At 42.6% G+C, this 18,652-nt stretch overlaps 1 protein-coding gene across 1 annotated transcript in view; it reads right to left on the bottom strand.

The window, feature by feature from the left end:
* Nucleotides 1-17,290, bottom strand: part of LOC149455648 (cytochrome P450 2K1-like) — a 38,025-nt gene extending 20,735 nt beyond the window's left edge. The window contains exons 1-3 of the mRNA XM_089686040.1: nt 17,217-17,290; nt 6,238-6,430; nt 4,902-5,064 (exon numbers count right to left, since the gene is read on the bottom strand). Of these exons, the coding sequence (XP_089542166.1) occupies nt 4,902-5,064; nt 6,238-6,411 (337 nt within the window). The 5' untranslated portion in view covers nt 6,412-6,430; nt 17,217-17,290. The remainder of the gene's footprint in view (nt 1-4,901; nt 5,065-6,237; nt 6,431-17,216) is intronic.
* Nucleotides 17,291-18,652: the final 1,362 nt, after the last annotated feature.

The following is an 18,652-nucleotide window of genomic DNA, read 5'->3' as shown; positions in this document are numbered from 1 at the left end:
TCTATTAGACTCTAGGTCTCTTCTCTGCCCTTAAGGCATCTGATCACACTAAGATCAGTGTGATCAGATGTTTTCCCAATTTTAAAATGGTGCTGTTAATATCTGGCAAAATGGAAATGATGAAATGCTTGTAGATTCCGGTTTCTTAGACCATAGATATGCTTGGAGCTATTCTTGTCTCTGATTAGCTCTATGGTCAGCCAGAGGAACTGTCAGCTGCATTTGCAGATTCCCCTGTGGGATGGGAGTGCCCAAGAAAGCCGTGGAAGGTGGAGGGAGGGGGGGTGTCCCTTTCCTGCTGTAGCTGTAGGCATAATCCCAGTATAACCACTAAAATTCCAGCGATGTACTAGTATATTGCTGATCCATGTTGGGCATATATGTAACAGCAGAGAACACGGACATAGGGTGAATCAGGTCTGTGGACCAATATGCCTGCAATTCATTATTTTTTTTGTAATACCCATGTTGAGAGTTAGGCCCAAAAAAGTTTTAAATTCAGAAACCGTGACAGATTTCCATGCGAATTGTCTGGCAAGAGCTTAATTTGGGTGGGCAGCGATGTATTGTTGTGTGTATAAATTGTTTTGGCCCACAATAGATAGGTACAAATCTTCCATGAAGAACAACGGAGGGGGCTAAACGCTAGTGCTGGCAGTGAACAAGGCTGATCCTACTAACACTGCATTTTTTGGGACACTATACAATGGAGTTCTGTTCGTGATCAATATATTGATCTGTACAAGTACTATACTAGTATTGGCGGTGATCAGAGATCTATAACATGAGTGCGATAGTGTGTAGACAATCTAACGCTAGCTGACCCTGGGTGGGAGGGGAGCTTACAGACCCTGAAGGTATCTTATGGTGCTAGTGGCAGGAATACAGTGATCAGTGAAAAAGTCTAAATACTGACACTATACTAATGGCACTGGCTGGGTGCTGGGGTGATCAAAGGGTTAAATGTGTTAATCTAATGTGTGCATGTAAAATGTAGTGCTTTTACTCATAGTGTGGCGTTCTCTCTTCTCTCTCTGGACTGACGGGGGGCAGCATTCAGAATCCAATATAGAAAGTGATGTAAAGTTACATTTTTTTAAATACTTTTATCAAAGTAGTGCACTATTACCATAGTAACATTGTACTACTTTTGGGGGAGGGGGGGTGATCATGGATTTTTTTTTCACACTTTGAATTGCATGAGCAATGAAAATCATTGCTCTGCTCTGCAATGCAAAGTTTGCTGTGATGTGTCATGAATGAGTTAAGTTTAGGACAGTTCCATATAATAGTGATCTGTGATTGGCTAGAGCTGGTCACATGGTACAGGGTGCTTTGTTTGGCCCCATGTATCATGTGAGAACTGTGAGCCAATCACAGCTCACCAGGAAGAGAAGCAGAGCTGTTATGAATCAGATTGATTCACAACAGTTTTGCTAACATTGTGATCATGTGATCGCATTGCGATCACATGATGACTGGGTCCCGTTCACCTGGATCTTCATTCCGCTGTGTCCATTGGACACAGCGGTCATGGGTGGGGAGTGCTCCATGCCCGCCCGGGCACACAGAGCTCCCCTGTGTTAGCACAGTCATACCCATAATGCAATGTACTGTGGACGAGCGGTCGGCAAGCTGTTAAGGAATGCTAACCTGCATTTTTAATACCATAGACCAATACTTCCTTATATCCTATGAGAGAGAAGGGTTAGGTGGCACCCAAGGTTCTCATTCATACAAGTATAGAGGCTCAAAGATGTTGCCTGTTACCTGCAGACATTGATTACTGTACCACTTTCCAGCCCTTCGGCAAATGAACTGCCTCCTGCTACTACCAAATATTTCAAATTTTGAATCAGTCCAGAGCACTCGCTGCCATTTTTTTGCACCCCAGTTCCTATGTTTTCAAGCATAGTTGAGTCGCTTAGCCTTGTTTCCAATTTGTAGGTATGGCTATTTGGGTGTAATTATTCTATGAAGACCACTTTTGGCCAGACGTCTCCATACAGTTGATGGGTGTACCTGGGTCCCACCAGTTCTGTGCTGATGGCACTGCTGGACATCTTCCAGTTTTGAAGGAAAGGAAGAATGATGTGTCTTTCATCTGCTGCATTAAAGTTTCTTGGACAGTCACTGTGTCTACAGTCCTCAACGTTGCCTGTTTCTTTGTGCTTCTTCTTTGTAAATAATACTGGTTTGAAGTCAAAGGGTAGTCACCAGGGCTGGATCTAGACAGTCTGATGTAGGGGTGCAGTACAAAATCCCGGGGGGGGGTTAGAGGATGTGAGGTCAGTAGGGCAGTGTACAGGCTGCCAAAAGGGCAGAGGATAGGGTCAGTAGTTGATAGGGCAGTCTACAGAGGTCATTAGTTTGTAGGACAGTGTACAGTGGGTTATCAGAGCAGAGTACAGTGTGCAGCTGGACACTGTGCAGGGGGTCAGCAGGTGAGTGTACAAGAGACAGTGTACAAAGGGTCAGCAGAACAGAGGACAAGGGTCAGTAGGGTGGAGAAAAGGAGTTGTCAGGTCAGCAGTGCAGAAGACAGAAGTCAGCAGGGCACAAGCCATTGGTCAGCAGAGAAGAGGACAGGGTCACTGCTGGCAGAGCACTCAGCAGGTATCCTCCTCCCTTCTCTACACTGCAAACATCCTTGGTACTCAGAGCTCCTCCACACCACAGCACATAGCCGAGATCAGATTCCCTTGCAGACACAGCATCCATCTGCACAGTGTGTAGCTGGCTACAGATCGAAGCTGTGTCTGTAAGGGAATCCGATCTCAGCTATGTGATGTGTGGAGAGGGGATACACTGTATATAATGAGTGCCCTCATTTCATGTCTCAGCATAAATCTCTCCTCATAAAACAAACAAACAAACAAACAAACAAACAGCACTGATCAGCACGCTCATGCCCTAAGCATAAGTTCTGTCTGCAAGCCATTAGCACAATGTAAAAATTCCCTCTCTTCCTAGTCCAAATCCCCCTCTCAACACAAATCTTTGCCACTCAATCCCACCTCCCGTCTCAAATCTCCAATTCCCCCTGCAAAAATCTCCCCTACCCAAAAGAAATCCCCCTGTAGCACGCATCTTCCTTTCCTCAAGTTTCTCATCCTAGCATTCCATCCTATTACCCTTCCAGCACAAATCCTCCCTCCCCACCCAAACCCCCTCAAATTCCCCTTCCTAGCACAAATCCTCCCCAGCCCTCTCTTCTTAACCCAAATTTCCCCACCTCCTCATAACACAGTGCCCTCCCCAAATCCCCCCTCTTAGCCAAAATCCCCCACCCCCTCTTTGCAAAAACTCCCACCCCCAATCCCCCCTTCTAGCACAAATTCCTCCAATCCCCCCTCCTTGCACATATCACCCCCAAACCGCCCTCCTAGAACATATCTCCCCCCAATACCCCCACCTAGCACATATTCCCCCAATCCCCCCTCCTAGCACATATTCCCTAATCCCCTCTCATAGCACATAGCCCCCTCATTTCACCTACTAGCACATATCCTTCCTCTCCCCCTCCTAACACAACCCCCCCCCCAATCTCCCCTCATAGCACATACTGCTCAAACCCCCTTCAAGCACATATCCCCCCCCCAAATACCCCTCCTAGCACATATTCCCCCAAGCCCCCCTCCTAGCACATATTTTCCCCAATCCTTCTTCTTGCACATATCCCCCCTAATCCCTCCTCCTTGCACATATCCCCCCTAATCCCTCCTCCTTACACGTATCTCCCCCAATCCCCCCTCCTTGTACATATCTCCCCCTAATTCCTCCTCCTTGCACATATCCCTCCCTCTTCGCACATATCCCCCCTAATTCCTCCTTGTACATACCCCCCCCCATTTCTCCTCCTTGTACATATTCACCCAATCCCTCCTCCTCGCACATATCCCCCCTAATTCCTCCTCCTTGTACATATTGCCCCTAATTCATCCTCCTCCTTATACATATCCCCCCTAATTCGTCCTCCTTATACATGGCCCCCTAATTCCTCCAACTTGCACATATCCCCCCTCCAACACATATGCCCCTCCTAGCAAATAGTTGCTAATCCCTCCACCTCTTAACCCAAACAGAAGTTATTTAACCCCCCCCCCCCAAACACACACACACACACAGGATTGCTAGTTTAATTACTTGCACTCTGCACACATTTCCTCCTGCCGGGACTTGGAGGAGGCAGGGTGCAGGTAATTAAACTGTGTGCGGCAGTCCGGACAAGTGACCTCCTCTCGGCTCTCTATTCTCTGCCACTGTCACCTCTCCTGTGCGGACTGTTTACTGTAGATCACTGTGGCCGGGGGAAGCTCAGTGGTCAAAGGCACAATGTACATGATGGGGAGATCACCTGGTTTGGGGGGGCACAACTGAAATCTGGGGGGGCACAGCCCACCCCAGCACCCCCCCAGATCTGGCCATGGTAGTCACACCAAATATTGATTTGATTTAGATATTTCTTTAAATAATATATATATATTGAAAGCATTCTTACTTTACAGCATTCTGCACACCTGCCTATAACCTTTGAACAGTACTGTATATTTTTCTATTCTGCAAGGAGAAATAAACTGTTTGCTCCCTCAAAAGATTATTAAACGTGTTGGAAAGCAAACCGATGTTTCCAACTTTTGAACCACCTCATGATTGTGAAGTTTCAACCCAAATGCAGTAGACCTTGAAAAACTAATCTGGAAGCATGTGAGAGACTGTGCAGGAACCTGAGTTATGGTTTGGAAAATGTTCCTAGTAGTTTGGCATACAGAAATGAAAACATGACAGTTCATTCAGGATTTTTACAGTATATCCTGAATGGAGCTTGTTCTAATACATAACATGAACCATCTGACAATTTTAAAACTGTAGGTCTTTTTAAAAAACATTCTGTGATTTACCATTTCCACTTGATGTTCTAGCAGAAATTGCAGTATATGGTCTTTCATAAAATTCCTCGGCATGGTTGATGAGTGCATCTTTAACAGTGTCATAACCACATAGGACAACCATCTTCTCTAAACCCAGCTGGATGCTAAACACAGAGCCATACTTCTCAAACAGCTATAAAAGCAATGCAAAGTAAATTATTACCGTATATATTTTAAAACATCATGGAAACTATGACATGTGCATGTTGATAGGTACCTACAGGGAGATTTCAGGTCTTCTTTGGGATGTGTGTTTGTGCATATATGATCAGCCACCTTTAGATTATCCTGACTGTGAAGTAATATGATCATTTTTCTAAGAAATTATTTTAAAAAGTTTATAAAATCAATGCCTTATTTAAAATTGCCATGTGCTCTAAAGTATTTGGGTGGAATGCTTTTGGTTTCTTTTTACCGTTTCTCCACGCCATAATTTTTAGAGGCCAGTATCTCCATACAATTTCCATTAAGATGGTCTAAAAATTTAAAACAGTAAATTGGAATGCATATTCCATGCTGCTTCTCAGTGGCTGATGCCTGCTCCAATCTTCTCTTACTTTGTATAAGCAGCTCATCCATAACAGTTATTACCTTTTGTTACACCGATCTCTCCTGTGTTGAATTGTAATATAATTGTACTTCCTGCCTCCATTTTGTAAAGTGCAAAACAAATACAATTCCTGTATAATAACAATAATAATAATAATATTAATAATAATAACTGGCCTGGAAAAATGCCTAAAATCAAACAATGTTGATCCCCAGTCCTCTGCTCCATCACATAATTTTTCAGTAGGTAATGGAGGTTAAGGAAAAGGCTCTGGCAATTGTAGTTCATTTGGAATTTGTGTTGAGCATAGAACCCAAAATACCAGGCTAAGAGGGTCTTCAAGCTAGAGGGGCTGGTGTAATAAAGCCACTTGAAGTGTTTCCCCTGTTAAAACAGATGATGGTAGAGTTGGATGGCATAGTTTAGACAACTTTCTGGCAATCCAGTGATTACCTACCCACCAAACACCTGGAGTGTGTACTAAGCATTTTTGTATATAATAGTCCTTATACTGAAACTATGATGACTGATCTGTTGTGACATTTACTGTACAATCATCCTAGTACTTCTTGTTTAACACGGCTAATCTGGATTAGAATTCATCTAGTTTGAGTGTCAGCTTTTGTATTGTCACTTTCCATATTTTTTCATTAGTATTATTAACACCTAATTTTACATAACCAAATTTGGAATATATGATCTTTTTAAAAAGTTTTTTAACTTTTACAAAGAACAGCAGAGTAAGTGTGTTATTACCTTCATAAAAGCATAGTGAGGTTTTTGTAAGTCAATCATATACAAGCTTCCAATCAATGGTAGTGGCTTCGGCCCTGGAGGGTAGTTTTTGTATTTTTGTGTTTTTTGGTCATTATAGGTTTTGACCAAAAACAAGATGACAATGATGGATAGAAGAATTGTCACAGGATCCATGACAAATGTGTCTTCAAGTCTAGAGGGAATGGGAAACAACATAGATGGTTACCATGAAGTACTGATCATTGTAATAGACACAATCAGTGGGCTTATCCAAGCACACTCTAACCATAACCTTTTTGCCTGGTTAGGATAAAGTGGTGAAAAGTTTCAGATTTTGTTTATAAATATTTCAAAGGTTTGACATAATTAATAAAAAGGTCAATACAACAATCCAGAGAAGTACAAGACCAGGTAAATTACATGCATCTCCAATTAGGGTAGCCACCAAAAAAAATAGAATCTGTAGATCATATCACAGCAATTTACACTGACCTTAACACAGCAGCAGGTAATAAACACTCTAAAGGTTGGACTACTAACTATATGGGAAAAAGAGAAAGAAGAGAAGAGAAAGAAAGAAAGAGGGGAGAAAAAAAAAGGGGGGGGGGGGGGGGTTGGAGGGAAGAGAATAGGGGGATTCTCACTCCTCAGCGAGAATCTCACCATATTCACAGGTGCATATAAAGAGTGCCCCATAAAACCAGTTCAGTTTAAATTTGTCTTCCCTGTCATACAGAGATGTAGAAAGGTTTCAATGGAAAGGATTTCATCCAATCTTGAGTACCAGTGCAAGAACGTGGGGGAGATTCCTGCTTCCAGAGCACCGGGATACATGCCCTAGCAGCATTCAGCAGATGAACCAACGTGGATTAAATAAATCTGTGTCTAGAGAACTCAGAGAGAAGAAGCACGTATCTGGCAGGATTGCTGCCCAGGTTGAAGTCAGTAAGGATTTTGATGGCAGATTGCACTTGAGTCTAAAAGTTATCCAGTTTTTATATGTTCAAAATATATGAAGGATGTGCCCTCCTTCTCTCAAATGTTTAAGACTTCCGGGTATATTTTCCATAACAGCGAGGGTACCTTGTGCCAGCGGGTGAGTAACTTGTACCCCAGTTCCTGGTATTTACACATAATAGGTGAGTCATGAGCAAAATACAGAACATGGTCCCTCTGTTCGAGGGACAAGGTAATACCCAAAATTCTTTTCCCATTTCTGTAGAAACGGGTGGGGGGAGTGAAAATTAGGGACAAAAGACTGCAGGTCTTAGTGTTATGCTTTCCCCTCCAGACATGACCTAAGGATTCTGACATCCTTATAGTGTGGTTGGAGACACCCCCAGCTCTTTGTAACCACACTATCTGCTGGCCCATTGGAGCCCCTGCTTCTGCATGTTTGGCAGCCATTTATTGCCTCTGTGTACCTTCAGCAGATCAGATCTGGTGTTTCAACCTGCTGTGTCATTATCTACTGGTGGATTGGTGAATTTTGACAAATAAGTGTGCTGTTTTTAATAAAGGTGTTTTTTCGCTTAGTATTAACCTCAACGCCCTGCTTTTTGACATTTCCTGCTATATAAGGTGATCCTGCCCAGATATCAGAGCAGCTACAGTGATGAACTACATTCTATCCATCCACCCTTCATTCATTCATCATCCATCCATCCATTCCTTCATCCGCTCCTCTATCACACCATGGAACCGACTCCCTCAAAAGTTGGTTCTGGCCAGCTCAGTAGGTTGCATTAAAAAAGGCCTGGATTGTTTCTTAGATACACAGAATATAACTGGATATTAACATTTATAGGTAAAGTTGATCCAGGGAATATCCGATTGCCTCTCGGGGGATCAGGAAGGAATTTTTTTCCCACCAGGAGCAAATTGGATCATGCTTTGCTGGGTATTTTGCCTTCCTCTGGATCAACTATGGGTATAGGATTATAACTTTTTTTTTTCATGGTTGAACTAGATGGTCTTTTTTCTTTTTCAGCCAGACTAACTCTGCAAGCATTCATCTACTATTGCAGTAATTGCTGTTATACGACAGACTGTTAATGTGTTTATCTATGGACTGATTATTGTTACACAGTACAGAGGAGCGCTGGATGTTCTTTGTTTTAATTGATCTTTGTGCCAGCTTGTCACGGTGACAACTGCACCCCCAATTCTTGCACAGGTGTCACTGGAATACTAACTTCCCAATTCTAAAATTAAGCAGCAAAAAGTAAAAAGAGGTTCTAGTTCTTTTTCACTCTACATTAAAGCAGAACGTTGGGCATTTTTTTTGTACAATGCAGTGGAGCTGTGCCCATACTGCTTGTGTTAACTGCTCATTTTCTCTAGGGGTGAACACAGCACCTATATTGACCCGAACCTTTGATCCTCCACAAAACAGCACCCTCCCACCCTCCAGCAATGGACTGTTCTTGACGTCTTCATGTCCAGAGCTGGACTATGGGCGCGATGACGTCAGGAACAGTCCACTGCACAAGACCACAGGGGGCAGGAGCTGAAGGAACCAGTCTTGTGCCGGGAAGATCAAAGGATATCTCAGCACTCCAAACCCCTACACAAAACGAGCAGTTATCTCAGGCAGTGCGGACACAGTCTGACTGCATGGTAAAAAAGAAAAATTTCTGCTTTAAGCTCTAACTTTGGGCTCCTGGTTAAAGTGTCTGTTACTGTATAGAGCTGTAAAAGAGTTAATCTTTAGGTTCTGTTATGACTTATCTGCTTGAAATTCGATTGTTATCACACACTTGCTTTTGAAGTCAGCTATACGTGAGGCAATATTTTTATGGACAGACACTAAATATTTCACGACTAACAGTGACTGAACCCAGAAGTAAGCTGTCACTCTTGCTCACTGCCATCTAATATACATGCATCCCCAGCCCTGTAGCTGCATGTACACAAAGAGGCAGGAATGCTTGTGACGTCATTTACCTAATATGGCCACATGGTCACATCTGGAGAAAACCCAAACTCATCCTTAATCTTAGCCTTTTATAGGTGTATAGCCAAAGGGATAAATGAAGACTGGGCTGGGGAAAGGGGGCTTGGGCTATGTTGGGCTGGTGGTCCATAGTGAGGACAATTGACCATTGACACACGCTGAGTATTATACTGTATATGTATCTGCCTGTGCAGACCCATGTATCCAGCATCTGACATGTATAAGTCTTCCAACACCCACTTCCTTTTCAGCTTATGTTATGGGACCAAAATAATCAGAGCTACAAAGGAAACTGATGCCAGAATATGTGAAAAGATATGTCTCACCATAATTCTTTAGGAACACCTACTGTACCTTTCAACATGCTCACAATCACTGAGGCACCATTGTGTGATGCACTCTCTTTAGCCCACAGAAATCTGTCCCTGCAATGAAGTGGTTGTATTTGCCCCTCAGTCCTCCCTTGCATAACGATTGTCTCTTTGATTTAGGTTAAATCATATGAACAACAACTGTGTCAAATGACATGCTTTGAAAAAGGCCATTAAAGACATCTTGCTACTGGTAAAATGTCAGACATCCAATTAAATGAGAATTTGATTTTTCATGTAATGCTTCCTAATGCTCATTTTTAAAAAGTGTTTAGAGACATAGTTACATAGTTAGTCTGATTAAAAAAAGACAAAAGTCCATCCAGTTCAACCAAAAAAAAGTTATAATCCTATACCCACAGTTGATCTAGAGCAGCAATGGGCAAACTACGGCCCGCGGGCCGTATACGGCCCGGCGGACCTTTTAATCCGGCCCGCGGAGCTAGGCTCCTGCTAGGCTCCTCTCACAGTCCGCCGTGAAGACCGGTGTAGCATGAAAATCTGTCTCCTATGAGGATCTGTCCCCCTCGACGTATCTGCGCATGTGCCGGAGATCGCCGATCGGCTGCTAATGCCTGAAACTGGCACATGCGCAGATACGTCACGGGGGACAGATCCTCATAGGAGACAGATTTTCATGCTACACCAGAACGGCGCGGGAACACGGCGAGAGGAACGCGCGGAGCAAAGGTAAGTGAATTGACACAGGGGGGACTTGGGGACTTAATATGGGGGATGAATTAATATGGGGAATGAATTACTATAGGGGGGATGAATTACTATAGGGGGGATGAATTACTATGGGGGATGAATTACTATGGGGGATGAATTACTATATGGGGGATGAAATACTATAAGGGGGATGAATTACTATATGGGGGATGAATTACTATGGGGGATGAATTACTATATAGGGGATGAATTACTATATGGGGGATTAATTACTATGGGGGATGAATTACTATATGGGGATTAATTACTATGGGGGATGAATTACTATATGGGGGATGAATTACTATATGGGGGATGAATTACTATGGGGGATGAATTACTATATGGGGGATGAATTACTATGGGGGATGAAATACTATGGGGGATGAATTACTATATGGGGGATGAATTACTATATGGGGGATGAATTACTATGGGGGATGAATTACTATATGGGGGATGAATTACTATGGGGGATGAATTACTATATGGGGGATGAATTACTATATGGGGGATTAATTACTATATGGGGGATGAATTACTATGGGGGATGAATTACTATATAGGGGATGAATTACTATATGGGGGATTAATTACTATATGGGGGATGAATTACTATGGGGGATGAATTACTATATGGGGGATTAATTACTATGCTTACTATGGGGGAATATTACTATACTTACTATGGATGACACATACACATCATTCATATACTCTTGGTCCGGCCCCCGGTTCCAATATATGAACCCATTGCGGCCCTCAAGTCAAAAAGTTTGCCCACCCCTGATCTAGAGGAAGGCAAAAAACCCAGCAAAGCATGATCCAATTTGCTCCAGCAGGGGACAAAATTCCTTCCTGATCCCCCGAGAGGCAATCAGATATTCCCTGGATCAACTTTACCTATAAATGTTAGTATACAGTTATATTATTTGTATCTAGGAAAGAATCCAGGCTTTTTTTTTAAAGCAATCCACTGAGCTGGCCAGATCCAACTCTTGAGGGAGTCTATTCCACATTTTCACAGCTCTTTCCATATTTTGAGATTAAATCTCTTTTCCTCCAAATGTAAAGAGTGCCCCCTTGTCCTCTGTGATAACCTCAGGGTGAATAACTCTACACCGAGTTCACTGTATGAACCACTGATGTATTTATACATGTTGATCATATCCCCCCTTAATCTCCTCTTCTCAAGAGAGAATAAATTCAGTTCCTCTAATCTTTCCTCATAGCTGATCCCCTCCATGCCTCTTATCAGTTTGGTTACCCTTCTCTGTACTTTCTCCAGTTCCCCAATTTTTTTTTGTGTGAATTGGTACCCAAAACTGAACTGCAGATTCCAGATGAGGTCTTTTCTCATTACAATACTGAGATTATGTAGGTCCCCATTTACAAAATGGACATGGCAGATCAACCTTTATCAACCACGGTTCTGTAGAACCCTAAGGTTCCAGCTGAAGTTATCAGGAGTTCCTTGAGCAAGGAGCAATTTCTGCCTCTCAGATAAGTTCCCAATTGCACCCAAGATCTTTTTAGCTATCTGTTCAAAAGGAAAATCCTCCCGCTGACCACAAATATAAGTAGCATTCTTCCCATTGACCATCACACTAATGTACAGTGAGTTATAGATATAGAAATTATTAGCAGGGGTTCCCAGAGACTGGAAAGTTATTTCAACGGTGTCTCTAGGTGCCTAAGTTTGAGAAAGATCAGTCAGAAATCTCATCAGAATAGCAGTAATAAAGTTTGGGTTCTAAGTCAGCAAGAATCTTTTTGGATATACGAAATGCAGACGTTTTATCCATCAGGACATAATGTAGAATTTGACTTAAATTGTTTTATCACTAACTATTAATGTGGGTTTTATCTGTTTTTATAGGCCATATAATAATTTTTTAAATATTTTTATTTTTCCTTTTTATTATTTATCAATATTGATTAATATGATTAGTGTTAAGTACAAATTATAATGAATTTTTTACTTGGGTGATGTTATACTTTTTGACCACAAGATGGGGCTGTACAAGATCATAGGATTTTTTTTACTTTTTTCCAATCCTTTTAAAGTTTTTTTTTTAAATAATATTGTTGTATAATAAATTTAGGTAGGATTGTTTGTGAATTATGATAAAAAGTTTTTGTTCCATGTGAAATCCAGCGATGTTGCAGGCTCTACAGAACAGAGCAGGAATGGTAGTCATGGTTACTTAGATCCATATAAGGGTGTGAACGTCATTGGGTGGGCTTTTGTCAAGAATGGACTGGCCAGCAATGGTGGGACTCACCTGCCTTATGAGCTGCAGTACCAGGGCTGGCCAGCGGGTGCTCCCAGCAATCAGAGACTCAACCTTGCAGCCAGCAAACACCTTAAACTGCTTATGCTGGTGTATTTAAGGGATGGCCAGACCTGCAGACTCTGCCTTGGTGTATGTTTTTCCTGGGCCCTGTATCCTGTTCCTGCTTCCTGTTTCTGTTCCTGTTCCTATTCCTGTTCCTGTCTTGTTGCTGACCCGGCCTGATCTATACCTCTGCTGACTTCTCCTGCTCTGACCCCGGCTCGTTCCTGACCATCCCTCTGCCTGACACTCTGTACCACGCTGCCCGCTACCTGCTGACCCTGGCTTGTGACCCCGACCATTCTCCGCTTGCTCCCCCTGTACCTACCTGCCCGATTGATATTGACCTGGCCTGCCTGACGACGCTTGCATTGTATGTATTATCTGTGGGTGGTTGGTTGGGTTTGTTTGCACTGTATTATGTTTAGTATTGCACTGCATTTATGTTTGTATTGTTAGTGTTAATAAATTGTATTGTTTATAACATATCTGAAGTCTGCGTTTCCCTGCGTCAGTCACACACCTCTGGTCATACCCGGGAGCCCTGACAGCTTTTCCCTGACGAAGCCACTTGGTTGGTGGCGTAACGCATGGGGGCGGAGCCTCTTGATGTCATTGCCAGATTTTTACAGAATTGCATATCGATATTTTACTGCTTCTATCATGTGAGTGACTCTCTGGAATTATTTTATGTGGAATTAAAACAGTATTACACTATGGGAGATGTCCTCTGTTCTTTTTCTATGTGGAGTTAAGCTGAGAAGAGTCCCGTTTATACTGTCATTGAAGGGGCACCTGTCATCAGCTCTCTGCTGCCATTTAGAGCATCGTTTTGGAGTTACCATGCTTGGTTGACCTGTATTAATTTATAGGTCCACAGTAGGAGGTGTGCAGCCATCCATATATATTTTTAGGTGGATGAACATTGAGTTAAGGTGGATCACCGTGTTTTTCAAATAGGCGTAATTTATTCGGAGCACGTTGTAGTCATTCTTCACCATTCAAGCACCTTATTTGATTTTCACCATTTAAGCACTTTATATGTATAGTTATATTTTATATTTTGATTGAACTATCATGTTTGAATCTGTTCATGGACTATAATGTCTATATGAGTTAGCACAACACTATTTATGTATGAGTTATAGATATAGAAATTATTAGCAGGGGTTCCCAGAGACTGGAAAGTTATTTCAACGGTGTCTCTAGGTGCCTAAGTTTGAGAAAGATCAATCAGAAATCTCATCAGAATAGAGGTAAGAATCTTCAGAAGACTGACTAAAATCCTTCACCCGGAGGAGACCCATATTCTATGCTTTGTGTCTTGATTTCCTCCAAGGCCAGACAGAGGGAGGTGCACTGCTTTTATTCCACAGGCTGTTTGCAGACTGTTATTAAACATCTCCTCCTTTGACCCTGTTACCACTAAGGAAGTTACCGAACTCCTTTCCAAGGCCCACTTCACCACCTGTCCCCTGGATCCTGTCCCCCTCATGACTGTTGCAGCCTCCTTCCTGCTCTATCCTAAACTCTCTAACCCAAATCTTCAACCTCTCACTCTCCATGGGCACCTTTCCCTCCCCATTTAAACATGCACTGGTTACTCCCATCCTCTAAAAACCCTCGCTGGACCCCACCTGTTTGAATAACTTAAGACTTGTCCCTCTGCTCCCGTTTGCCTCCAAGCTTCTCGAGTGCCTTGTTCACAACCGTATGAACTGCTACCTCACCGACAACAACCTTCTTGATCCCCTACAGTCTGGCTTCTGCCCACAACATTCCACAGAAACTGCCCTACTAAAACTCACTAATGACCTACTAACTGCTAAAACCAATGGCCATACTCATACTCCTTGACCTTTCTGCTGCTTTTGACACAGTCGACCACCCGCTCCTGCTCAGTAAACTCCACTCCATCGGCCTCCGTGACTCTGCTCTCTCCTGGTTCTCCTTTTACCTTTCTCAGCGCACTTTAAATGTCACATACAACTCCTTCTCCTCTGCTCCGCTTCCTCTTTCTGTTGGGGTAACCCAAGGTTCTGTACTTGGGCCCCTCCTTTTCTCTTTCTATAACTCCTCCCTGGGCCAACTGATAACCTCCCATGGCTTCCAATACCACCTCTATGCTGATGACACCCAGATCTATCTCTCCACACCCCGGATCACCCCCTCAATCTCCTCACGTATCACAACTCTACTAAGCGACATATCAGCATGGATGTCACATCACTACCTTAAACTCAATCTTTCAAAAACTGAGCTTGTAATATTTCCTCCTCCCCGATCCCCCATTCACGACTTTACCATTAAGATCAAAAGCACAACCATTGGTCCTTCCCCTCATGCCAGGGTGTTAGGCGTAATCCTAGACTCTGACCTCTCCTTTGGGCCCCACATCCACTCACTGGCTAAATCCTGCCGCCTCAACCTCCGGAACATTTTCAAAATCCACCCCTTTCTGACCAATGACACCACAAAACAACTTATCCAGGCCTTGGTTATATCCCGCCTCGATTACTGCAACTCTCTCCTCACTGGTCTACCATTACACAGGCTATCCCCCCTTCAGTCTTTTATGAATGCTGCTGCTAAACTCATACACCTTACCAACCGATCAATGACTGCTGCCCCTCTCTGCCAATCCCTCCACTGGCTTCCACTAACCCAACGTATAAAATTCAAAATACTAACCACGGCTTACAAAGCCATCCGCAACACTGCCCCTAGCTACATCCCCAACCACATCCACAGATACCGCCAAAATTACCCACTCCGCTCCTCCCATGATATCCTCCTCTCTAGCTCCCTCATCACCTCCTCCCACATTCGCCTCCAGGACTTCTCCAGAACCTCTCCCATCCTCTAGAACTCCCTACCACAGCATGTCCAGTCAGCCCCCACCTTGTCTGCCTTTAGACGATCTTTGAAAACTCACTTCTTCAGAGAAGCCTACCCCACCTCCACCTAAGAACTGTACTTGAATCACCTCCACCAGATCATCCCCCGCAGCTAACACCTTTTCTATCACCTTCCCCTTCCTTTAGATTGTAAGCTCCGCGAGCCGGGCCCTCCTATTCCTTCTGTACTGAAATGTATTGTAATTGTACTGTCTCCCTTATATTGTAAAGCGCTGTGCAAACTGTTGGCGCTATATAAATCCTGTATAATAATAATAATATTAATAATAATATTGCAAATATACAGTACATGCAAAAGATGTCTGTTCCAATTACAGTTTGGATTTTCACTGTAAAGCCTTCAGCACTATAGGCTATGACTACATAACCTGTTTTTCCTCCCATCTCCCTATCCTTAGCCACATTACACATTAACAGTACTGCATAACATGGTAGGATGGTAAGATAGAGGAAAAAACTGGAGCAAACAAAAAGGAAGCACTGCTCCGGGTTGGTCTGTCTTTACAGCCCAAATCCACACTGGGTGCAGGTCTAGCTCATGAGTGTGTACCTGTATAGAGGAAAGCTCGGATGACTGCACACTAATGTCAATTAAAAGGAATATTCTTTATTCAAACTTTTAAAAGCAATGTAATGTCAGACCACATCACAGAAAACCCCAGGGAAGCCTAATAATGTGTTTTCCATCACTAGGGCATTTATTCAAAATAAGCTGCAACTATACAAATTGAAAGTATGGTTTTCAAAAGGTAGCTATGGCACTCTATATTTGAGATAAATGTCCAGGTGTTCACTCACAAAGAAATCCATATAAATCCAAAACTGGTTAAGAGGCACTCACGGGTCTTGCAGAAGAGGAAGATCAAACACAGCAATGTTTTTATTGTCAACATTTCGATGAAACCTTCTGCTTCATCGAAACATTGACAACAAATACACTGCTGTCTTTGATCTTCCTCTTCTGCAAGAACCTTGAGTGCCTCTAAAACAGTTTTGGATTTATACAAAATGAATTTATAAATAGATACACAATCATCCCTGATTCACACCGATATGACTTGTCATGTGATTTCAGCAAACCGCATGACAAGTTGCACCCATTGCCGGCAACGGAACTGTTCATATCGCCACTACTCATGTCGCGATTATGAAAGCGTTTCCTGCACTACGTTTTGCCGATTTCATTTAGAAATAGACATAGACTTCTGTTTTATGAAGTCACAAGCCGCAATGAAATTGGCAGTGCAAATCGCATATGCAACTTTGAAGTAGTGCGATATCAAGGCTACACCAGTATGAACCTGGGCTAAAGCAATCAGTTGGTTAGTAGCCAAAATGTGAATAATGCAGCACTGGCTTCAAACAAAAAAATTTGAAAAAAAATGAAAAACACAAACTAGAGAAAAACAATACAGCAGCGCTGCAAGGTCTTTACTTGTTAGTGTTGGTTTTATTTTTTGAAGCATTGTGACAGTTAAGTTGCTCTATCTGAGTTTACACAGGACGCTCTGCACAATTCGCTATCTGGTAGTCTCAGTTGTAGGGATAAGACATTGATCTGCTCTGTAATCTTTATCTTTGTGGTGATACAATGGACAGCTATGTTATTGGGTATTTATACTGTGTATTCTTATATTGTTTTTCTCACACACAAACATATAAAAGCAACAATTTGAGATATCCTAACCTTTTCCACTGTTGTTCAGAAATCAGGTCGGTCTCTTCTTAGATGTTCCGCTCGGTTATCCTGCTTTGTATTCTGTATGTGTAGCTTTATACTAACAGCCTGTTAATATTCTACTCCACAAAGTATGGAGCTATACCTTCTCCCCTCCCATGCTGCAATGAACACACACCATGCAGTGCAATGCCCTCCAAGGTGATGACTAAGCAGATCATTTTTTAATATTCCATCCATTTGGTTTTGAATAAGCCTGTTTAACATTCAAGACATCGTTATACAGATAGACAAGAGAGAGTCAGAGAGTGATCTTCAAGGCAGTATATAAAAAGTTCAACAGAGTTTTTAATATATTTGTGAGAACATAGTAAGGTATAGCTTGTATTTTACAGCCATTCTACGTATGTCCCATCCTACATGTGTAATATATACATACAGATTGTCTGATTGTTTGTTTTTTCCATTTTAAAGGATATGTTCACCTTAAAAATAAATAAATAAATGCACATCTTTTTGCAGGTGTGCATTTACTATTTTTTTAAAATTAGGAGCCTGTAAAGCATTGCACCCTTGATTAGCGGATCGCGGGTGCAATCTCAGGCTCCTAGATACTGTTAGTGTTTCTGTCTGCCTGTACTTTGTATGGCTAGGCAGTTACTGAATGAGAGGAAGGATCAAGGAACTACCTAGAGCTTTCAGCAACGCCCTGATAGTTTATTGAGAACTACAAGCCATCATTCGCAATGGCTGATGGTAGTTGTAATTTTCCCATTCACATAACTCTAAATTAATGACATGCCTGGGTAGGCGGAGCCCCACGTGGCTGCAATTTCTAAAATTGTGACACAACAGGAATTGTCACAACAGGAACTCAGGGGTTGAGTGGGCTGCTCGGTTAGTAACACATTATACCCTAAGTATGGGTATAACATGTAAATTATTACTAAAGGTGATCTTATCTTTTAGGATAAGAAATAATAAAAAACAGAGATAGGCACAGTGGTCATATCCACTTCAGTTGCAGTTGTTCCCAGTTTCTTCCATTTTGTTATAATACCACTAATAGTTGACCATGGAATCAGGGGTGGACTGACAACTCATGGAGCCGCCGGGCAATAGGGTATTATGGGTCCCCTGTGTCCTTGCCCAAACTCAAAAAAGCTTATGAAAAAGGTACCAGAGGCATCTCATGGGGCCCCCTACTGACCCCGGGCCCTCGGGCAGTGCCCGAGTTTCCAAATGGTTAGTCTGCCCCTGCTTGGAATATTTAGCAGCAAGGAAATTTCACGAATGGACTTATTGCACAGGTGGCAACCTATCACGATACCACGCTTTAATTCATTGAGCTCCTGAGAGCCACCCATTTTTTCACAAATGTTTGTAGAAGCAGTCTGCATGCCTAGGTGCTTGATTTTATACACCTGTGGCCATGGAGGTGATTG

Source organism: Staurois parvus, unplaced genomic scaffold (assembly GCF_062004578.1).
Source record: "Staurois parvus isolate SC_StPar_1 unplaced genomic scaffold, SC_StPar_1.0 ptg000390l, whole genome shotgun sequence".
NCBI classification, from domain to species: domain Eukaryota; kingdom Metazoa; phylum Chordata; class Amphibia; order Anura; family Ranidae; genus Staurois; species Staurois parvus.
This window is presented reverse-complemented; position numbering and strand designations above follow the sequence as displayed.